The 9,703-nt window shown below is 40.0% G+C and overlaps 1 protein-coding gene across 1 annotated transcript; it reads left to right on the top strand.

Annotated features, from left to right (window-relative positions):
• The first annotated feature begins 5,364 nt into the window (after window positions 1-5,364).
• LOC140551290 (perforin-1-like) lies at window positions 5,365-7,396 on the top strand. Its single transcript, XM_072674689.1, has 2 exons — window positions 5,365-5,900; window positions 6,002-7,396. Exons 1-2 carry the CDS (start codon window positions 5,365-5,367, stop codon window positions 7,185-7,187), a joined length of 1,722 nt encoding a protein of 573 aa, XP_072530790.1. The 3' UTR covers window positions 7,188-7,396.
• The last annotated feature ends 2,307 nt before the right edge of the window (window positions 7,397-9,703 follow it).

The raw sequence follows: 9,703 nt of genomic DNA, 5'->3' as shown, positions 1-9,703 counted from the left end.
AGGTTGGTCTGAGCAGGATGTTCTTCCAGGACACCAGATCAGCTGATTCTAGGCTATTCAACTGCACACTGCAACATAAACACACACAAAAACTACAGGCAGGCAGAAAGGAGCACAACAAATTCTGAATCGGACCTTAAAGAGCATACGATAACTCTTGCCACATTACTACTGCAATGTAGGCATTCACAAAACCAGACACAATGAAACGAACGTCAGACTGACCAGGTCAGATCCCCTTTTCACATGAAAGACCCTACAAAAGGGTAGTCAGCACTGACCGAATCAGGTCCCTTTCCCTGAAAGACCCCACGAGAAGATGTTGCAACTCACAGAATTTCAAGACCTAAACAAAAGCCCTAAAACCCGACCAAAAATAATTCCTGATTCAATAATGGCAAAAATGAAAGAGGGTACTTTGCTGTGCAGTGGATTTTCATTATTATAAAAACATTTGTTACATTTAACCAATATTAGGTGTGCCTCGCTCTCTCCTAATACTACATATGTTTATGTTGTACTTTTTACAAACCCAACAAGAAGCAGATGTTGAACTATGTTGAAAGATCAAATTCTATTCTGTTTTTTCTATTACATTCAACAGTCATCGCAAAAAAAATAGCAAAAGGATAAACTTCATTTGGAATTTACACATTGGATCGCAGCAACAGCTTTCTCTGATAATGCTCAGCAATTTACATAACAAAAAGCTTTATAAAATATGCTAACATTACCTTTCAAAACAGGTTGATGCACCAAAGCAAAAATGATTTGCAGAGTAAAAAGAGAAAATAATTGCAGGGCTGTCATTATGATGTCTTTTAAAGTGACCGAACTGGTCATCTGGAGTCATTCACAGTCTCACACACAGGCAAATGACCTCCTTCCCTTTTGCCATTATCTCAAACACAGGTGTGTGAGTTTGACTGGCTGTACAGTCATCATTTGATACCTGCATGAACGGTAGAGCAGATAAGAGCGCTGCAGCGTGGATGGTAAATATGACTGAAAGGCCTTTCAGCAGTTCTCATTGTAACAATCTCCTGCTAATTTATTGAGCCTTCCTAATGTTACCCCAATGTCTCCTCTCTATATCTATACCATACGTCTGCTAATACACTAAGGCATTACAGTTTTTAATCTGCATATCCTGTTTAAATGATTTCATAGTCACCACACAATCTTCTCTGTCTTCCATGACATGATGACAACTCTTTTTTCTCTCGTTCAAACACAGCTTTTAAACAGCTTTCAAAGCAACACCTTCACTTCCTTTGGCAAATGGCAACCTGGGGATAGATCAAACAGCAGCAGACTAATGAGCGAGAGTGAGAGGTTAAAGTCGTGGAGGAGCTGAACCACTGACTGTTTGATGGATATATGATTTGTCTGGCATATACAGTCATGAGGTGGCACGTGCAGCCACTGTTGCTCTCTTTGGACATGATGAAGATTGGTAATTGTGGTCACAAAAAAGGCCGTATTCAGTACCAGCATTACTTCAAATAGGCATGAACAGGAGGCCCAATCTACCCCACTGCTCATCATTTCACATGGCTAATATGTAAACAAACAGCGTAAACAACATAGTTGACTAACCAACAGTGATGAAACAAGTAAAACTATTATGATGTGTCATAAATTTACAAATGTAAGCTTTCACAGCTTGTAAGCACTGTCTCTTCTGTACCTACATACAATCCATACATGCAATCCATACATCTAAATGCATTGTATCTTACTGAGCCATATTTTAAGTTACGGCAAATGTTCTACGGTAATGTTTACTATAATGATCTACCAGTCTCTGACATCAACTGGGAGAAAGTTATTCCCACTCCTCCATGCAGAATTCTTTCAGCTGTGTGACGTTTCAGCTGTAGTTTTTTATACAGATGCTCAGACATTTTCATCAAGCACCTTCTAATACAATAAATAATTAATTGTGGATTCTATAGTGGATAACTCTCCAGGCCCTACTGCAGAAAAGGTGCCCCAAACCATGACATTTCCACAAAAGGTTTTCATGGAGTGTCCTAACTTTTATACATGACTGTATATAAGCCCTAATAACTCAAATAAAGGTTAAATGCCTAAATGGTTCCTTTTCTGAATACATGTTTCTTCATATACAAAGAAAACCTCTTGTAGATGTTCTTTTGCTGATTCAGTAACATTCAAAACCCTTTTTGCTTTGAGCGTACATTTGTCTCTTATATACCCTGCCTTCAGTGAACTTTCTAAAATCATCATAAATATGGACCTGGGTGATTATACTGGATAAACCTTACTAAAGTCTATTTGGTTCAGATTCCACCGTCTGACTTTAGTGCAGGCTTGTCATGAACATTTCACACACTAAAAGGTATAAGAAGTCGTAAATAACACTTGAAAGCCACTTAACCCACAGTGCTGCATTAAACATCAGATTGTGAGAAGAGTGTGAAAGGTGGTCACAGTCAACAAAACATTCTAGAACAAACAAAAAAAAACATGTTCAGCTCTGTCATGACTGACATTTACTTTGAACTAAGGTACCATTTTGTTTTGTAGAATAAAAAGCCAGAAAAACACCAATTCAAGTCATGACCTGTGACAGTCATCTATAAAAGAACCTAATAGCAAAATACAAAGCAGGCCGAAGCATTTTACATGTATGCATTTAGCAGCATCACTACTAAGTAAAGGAAATTCAACATTCACAAGAGCAAGTGAACACTGCTTAAATAGTGACATCCAAGAAGTCTCAGGACATCTGTCACAAGTTTCGTTTGCTAACAAGGTCGCCAACAAAAGGTATGCAACATGCACAATATTTTATCATTCATTTAGTAAATGTTAAACCACTGACAATTGCAAATGTTAAACTGCTGTGAATTTGAAGAGAGGAACAATTTTAAGTCTGGCTGCCAGAAAGCCTACTTCTAAACAATTAGACAAGAACGAATCAGATCAAGCTACTGGTGTTGGAAGAACAGGAAGAGGAAATGCTTTTTTTTCCCATGGTGGTGGTACTGTATGCCAACAGTACAGTAATCATGCCTAACTGCTGCACTACAGATACAGTTGCTGGCGATAAAACCTCAGATCTGAGAGCACTGGTCTTAGGAGTAACTTAAAAAGTAACCAACAAAAAAGTAGTCAGCCAAGTTCTCCTGCAAGTTCTCCTACTTAGAAAGATGAGAGAGGTCTGTTTTCATCACAGGTAAACTTTAACTATGAGAGACAAAATGAGAAAAAATAATCCAGGAAATCACATTGTCTGATTTTTAAAGAATTTATTTGTAAATAATATTGGAAAATAAGTATTTGGTCAATAACAAAAGTTAAATTCAATACTTTGTAACATAACCTTTGTAATGACAGAGGTCAAACGTTTCCTGTAAGTCTTTACCAGGTTTGCACACACTGTAGCTGGTATTTGGCCTCCTCTAGACTGTTCTGGGGCTGTCGCTGGGCAACACAGACTTTCAACTCCCACCACATATTTTCTATGGGGTTGAGGTCTGGAGACTGGCAAGGCCACTCCAGGACCTTGAAATGCTTTTTACAGAGCCACTCCTTAGTTGCCCAAGCGGTGTGTTTGGGATCATTTTCATGCTGAAAGACCCAGCCACATTCCATCTTCAGTGCTCTACCATCAGTGATGGAAGGAGGTTTTGTCTTAAAATCTCATGATACATGGCCCTGTTCATTTTTCCCTTTTACTAAAAAGTTCTATTTTGGTTTCATCTGACCACATGATATTCTCCCAGTCCTCTTCTGGATCATCCATATGCTCTCTGGCAAACTTCAGATGGGCCTGGACATATACTGGCTTAAGCAGGGGGACACGTCTGGCACTGCAAGATATAAGTCCCTCACGACGTAGTGTGTTACTGATAGTAGCCTGGGAATTTTGTTCATTTACATTTACATTTCGCATTTAGCAGACGCTCTTATCCAGAGAAGTAAAGTAGAACCGCAAAGTTCTTTATTGTTTTCTTCTTTTAAATGCTTCTGTTATCAAAAATGACACAGATCATGTTGTAAAATCTATTCTAAATGTGTGAATGTAGGCTACTGGTTCTGAAACTGTTGCACTGCTCCCAACAGCAGCACAGCTGGCTAAGGCAAGATTGCGTTTACGATCAGTTAAGATCAGTTTACGCAGCAGCAGCAGCAGCAGCAGCAGCTAACACTGTGGGCAAAAGAAATCTCAAAACTTCACAAGCAGATACTATGTCAAACGCAGTGTGACAATAGCTCCTACAGTCCTGCCAATTCATCAAACCATAGCATATGCAGTTTAGGATGGATAGGAAAAGTGCAAATAGTAGTTAGGAAACAAAAATCCTGAAAAGGTCTGTGAATTCTGTGAACCCCCCTGTTTGCCCCCCACCCCACCAAAATGAACTGTTCTGCACCATTATAAAGACTGGTGACTTCCTGTACTAACTGCATTTTGAACGGACTAGTGATTAGGGGTGCACTATTTAACAGATTCAACTGTTTCACCCCACTTCAGGCTTGAAGTGGGTCAACCGACCCGCTGTCATGGATTGTGAGGAGGCTGGATTTAAAGAAAAAATTAACTTTTTTGAAACAATACCTTCAACTGCAATGTTTTATAGCAACATTTGTTGAGTGTCATCCCTCCGGGAACCAAACAATTGCCACAGGAATGACCCATGCAAAGTTTTTTGGAATTAAATCATTCACAGCTGAAAACCTGTGTAGCAGGTGTGATATTATAAATATGGTAGTTTTTTATATTCTGGTTTTAAATAGTTTCCAATATATTGATATGTACAATATTTTGCCCTGCCCTGCCCTGCTCTATCATAAAATTTAAAAAAGACATAACAAAAACAGACTGCAAAGGACGCTTCTTTTACAGTTGGCTCCTTCTTAGGTTAGTCAGCATGTGTGAAGTGTTGCAATTACAGGCTCAGGTAGAAGGAAAGGAATTGTGTAGTCATGAATTAGTGACTACTCAATAATCATGCGCAGAACATGGATATAATATATAATATAGCATGGACCTATTGACCTGGTCATTTCCTGAACAACCATAAATGATAGATAAAATCTGATTTATGACACTTCACTAAATAAAGAAAGTCCCTCCCTCTTTCTCTAGTATTTAAGAGGAGTCATTTGGTCTACCTTAGATCATCTCGGCTAAAGATAAGACAGAAGTAAGTACTGATGGAACACTTTGATATGATTATATTTATCATTACTGAACATTTAGGATGGTATAATATAAATCAAAGATGATTTTAAAAGGTTTATTTACCACACTATAATATATACTATAAAGCATAGTGTACACTATTACTGTATAAAATTGACGAAATAGATTTTTTTCTTCTGACTCAGATGATGGGGTGGATATGGCATTGCTTTGTCAGCTGCTGGATGTGGTGCTTTCTTCTCTCCATGCTGAATGCTGAGGAAGAGGTGGAACTAGGTGGGCCAGAAGAATGCAGGAATGCTGACTTCGTTCCGGGCTACAACCTTGGAGGAGAGGGCTTTGACGTTGTGAAGATGGAGCGAAAAGGGTCTTATGTGATTGACATGGAGGACTGGGACAGAGGGAACGGCAGTTGCCTAATAATTCGCAATGCTTATTTGAAGAACGCAAAGCAGAAGATACCTGCAGCTGTGACATTTTGGAGAAAACTTCCGAAATGTTCAATGAAGGTTGGCAGCAAGATTTATGACTCCAGTGAAGCTCTGGTGAACGACTCTACCTCCTCGATCTCAAACAACTGGAAAATTGGACTGGATGTGCCACTTAAAGGTTCTGTATCTTTTGGAGGGACACATTCCCGTGAAGCAAAATACGGCATGGAGAAGTCCAAGGAGGACAATTTCAGTTTCACCAAGCATGTTGTCCAGTGCAGCTTCTACCAGTAAGCCAATATTTGCTATTCAAACATTTTGATCATGATAAATGATTTACTATTAAGTTTTCATGTGTACAAATCATAACTATTAGTCCATGCCTTCACAGTTACAGTATAGTATCATCGCCTCCACTGCATCATGAGTTTCTTCAGGCTGTCAAGTCCCTTCCTCGAGTATATGATTCAGACTCCTATCAAGGTATAATTGACAGATTTGGCACACACTATACCACAGGAGTGGATTTAGGTGGGAAGATGAAAGCAGTGACAGCCATCAGAACCTGCAAGGCATCAATGAATGGTCTTACCGACACGGCAGTCAAAGACTGTTTGGATGTGGAGGCATCAGGCACACACAGTGGTGTCACTGTTAAAGCTGAGGTCCACCACTGTCAAGAGCTAAAAAAGAAGATGAATACAAATGACAGATTCAGCTCAATGTTCAATGAACGACAGACAGAGATTATTGGAGGCAACATCAATGGCGAGGATCTTCTTTTTGGTAGTTATTCGCATCCAAATGCACTAAAAGCATGGCTGGAATCCCTGAAGACCATCCCAGATGTAGTGACATACACTCTTCAACCCCTCCACTCAGTGCTGGATAACAAGCACCCTGCCAAGAAAGGGCTAAAGATGGCAACAGAGAAGTATATCCGTGAAAATGCCTTAAAAAAAGTTTGCTCTAAGTCTTGTAAGATAGGGCATCAGACTAGTGCCAGAGATCGCTGTGCCTGCGTCTGTGAACAAAGTAAAAATATAATGGCCAACTGCTGTCCCGCGGAAAAAAATCTAGCCACGCTGAAGGTTTTCCAGCTCTTTGCCAAAGGTTTATATGGAGACCGCTGGACAGAAACAGATGGCTCAGTCGAAGTTTTGTATGGGACCACAATTAAACGCACTAAAGTAATTACAGATGATAACAATCCCCGCTGGAGAGAATCATTTGAATTTGGTCCTGTCAAGCTGTCCATCAGCAAAAAACTTACTTTTAAAGTTTACGATGCAGACACTTACTGGAACAGTGACCTTCTTGGAGAGTGCTCCTTTGACCTGAGAAGTGGAGATGTGAAGGACACATGTTACTTCCAATATGGCACCTTCTTTTTCTCCTATTCACTGAAATGTGCTCCTGGTCTACAGGGTAAACAGTGTGAAAATTATAGTCCTTCTCCAATGGACAGCACACTGGCCAAAATATTCCACTCCAGAAATGGCATTCTGGCTAAAGATATGTGGAAGCTCCAGATGGTCCAAAATTACTCCAATATTTACTTCAAGAGTTATTATTAGAAATGGCTCATGAATAGCAGTCATGACCAGCAGTAATGTCATTTATCAGCTTAGCTCATACTGCTAGTTGGACAAATTAGAAGCTCATGTTTAAGGAAATAAAATAGCCCTGCTTTGACCTTTGGTTTTAAAAATGAAGCACTGCTTGCTGAATTTTTGATTGCATTGCATCTATTGTACTTTGGTTTAATTAAAGCATTCAAAAATGAGTGAATTTTCATTATTTCAGCAGTTTAAAGCATTTGTATTATAATCGCTTTCTGCGTCCAAAACTGCACACTTCGAAGTGTGTTCCTTTAGTAGGGAAGCGTCAATAATTGATGCCCGTAAGCAGCGAGTGCCTCTGCAGCAGTGGTACAACAGTGCGCTGTCGTGGCATACTTCAGCATGATTACAGGGGCACTAAGTGGTCCAGCAAGAGGATTTGCAAGTTTGAATCCTGGTCATGCTGCTAGCCACCGGCAGCTAGGGCCAGCTAGCACAATTGAGCTTGCTCTCTCCAGGGTGGGTTGATGGCACGTTCTCCCCATATTACTGACATCTGCAGGCTGATGCATCAGACCTGGTTACTTGGCACCTCTGAGGCCGTTGGTGCCTTAGTATTTTAATGTGCATTCCTGTGTGTTGTGAAAGCAAGTGCAGTTTCACTACTACAGTACATGACTTTTCTTTAGTACTGCCTTGGAGCCTCCTCTGTTAACACCTCTTATTGCATTCAAACTGTTTAGTGACACCTAGTGGTGGTCACTAATATATTAAAAAAATTAAACATCAAACCTGATTATTGAAGCTTTCCTGGATTTTGAAGAAAAATGCAGAGCACATGAAACAGAGCACATAAAACTGTTGTGCTTTTTGGCTGGATTAGATCAAGGGCTTCAGATAAGGTTCCACAAGAGATGATGACAACAGGCAACCATACCACTCTCCTATGTCACATTACAGGAAATCAGCATTTTGCCACAGAAGCCCAAGCCCGCACAAAAAGCGAGCATCTTTCCATGATCACACAGAGTACAGCCAGTGAAATCAGCCAACTGATCGGCATGACCATGTTCGTTTCTATAACAATAATGTAGTTCTTCAACTTCAGTTACGGGAACTACTATTAGTTGATGTAGTGGGGCACTCATCAACTATACCTATACCAGCACCAAGTAACAATTTGCCTAGTATGCCCAACAACCAAGGTACAATGCAGCCATCTCATAATGGCACACTTTCTACCAGTAATCGAGAAGTAGTATAAGACTGAAACTGGTCAAGTTAATTGTTGTATTTGTTTATTTTAGGAAGTGAAATGTAAACTTCTTATTCAAGTTCATATTTGTTAGACATTTTAATTTCCCTGTTAAACAGTGCCACTGTTGGATGATTGGTACAATCTGAAGAGGAAAAAAAGAAAGAGGTGAGAAGAAACAATAGGATAACATTAAAAACTGAAGATTAAAAACTGAATATCTCAAAGCATTTTTATGTAGCTGAGAAAAGAAAAGCCAGCTGAAGGTCCTCACAGTCCCCCAACATTAAAATGATCAAATTATCAAAAATATATAGGTAGACCTCAAACAAGCAGTGCATGTAAGATGATTTAAGTATCTAACAGGACTAGAAGCCTTTTGCCAGGAAGGATGGGTGAAAATTGGTCAAACAGTTTCCAAACTTGCCACTGTATTTGCAACACAGTGTGAACACATGCGGTGTGAACACCACAAAAAGCTGTGGTACAAACCTTTTTTTACCATTGTTAAAAGTGTTAAAAGGTTAACACTCATAGTGTTAGTTTAACACCAAATGTGTTGATTTAACACTTTGATGTGTTGAAGGCACAAAAAAATTACAGATGCCATAACCTTCAACACTGCTAAAGACATGCTCTCTTTGTACACTGTTACAAAAGATCTCTTCCAGAAAACCTAATGCATGCACACTTTTCCCCCTTCCAGGCACACAGGGAAAACATTAGCAGCATAGGCCAGTCTATGTGACAACATGATGAAGACAATCACTGTATATAAATGGATTTGTCTTCAACGCTTCACACACATGGTACATCTGGCATTTATTACACTACATTTTGCGTCCTTAAAGTGTAGAGTTACTTCTATCATTGGTTTAGCAACCATATAGTACATTTATGCTAAACTCACCATGCAGTGATAGGGCAGTGGTGGCTCAGCAGTTAGAGCGCCGGGCTATTGATAACAGGGTTTTGGGTTCGATACCCGGTCTTGGCAAGCTGCCACTGTTGGACCCTTGAGCAAGGCCCTTTACCCTCTCTGCTCCCCGGGCAGTTGTCTGCCCACAGCTCTGGGTGTGTGTGTACTCACTGCCCCTAGCTCACTAGAGTGTGTGTGTGTGTGAGTGTGTGTTCACTACCACAGATGGGTTAAATGCAGAGGACACATTTCGCTGTACAGTGTGTACTGTACAGTGACAAATACGTGCACCTTTAGCTGCTGCCTGCATCAGATTCAAAACCTTGACGCTGGCCTACAAAGCCAAGAACGGACCAG

The sequence above is a fragment of the Salminus brasiliensis genome, chromosome 3 (assembly GCF_030463535.1).
Source record: "Salminus brasiliensis chromosome 3, fSalBra1.hap2, whole genome shotgun sequence".
NCBI lineage: Eukaryota > Metazoa > Chordata > Actinopteri > Characiformes > Bryconidae > Salminus > Salminus brasiliensis.
Note: the sequence above shows the minus strand (reverse complement) of the source record. Positions and strands in the feature narration are given on the sequence as shown.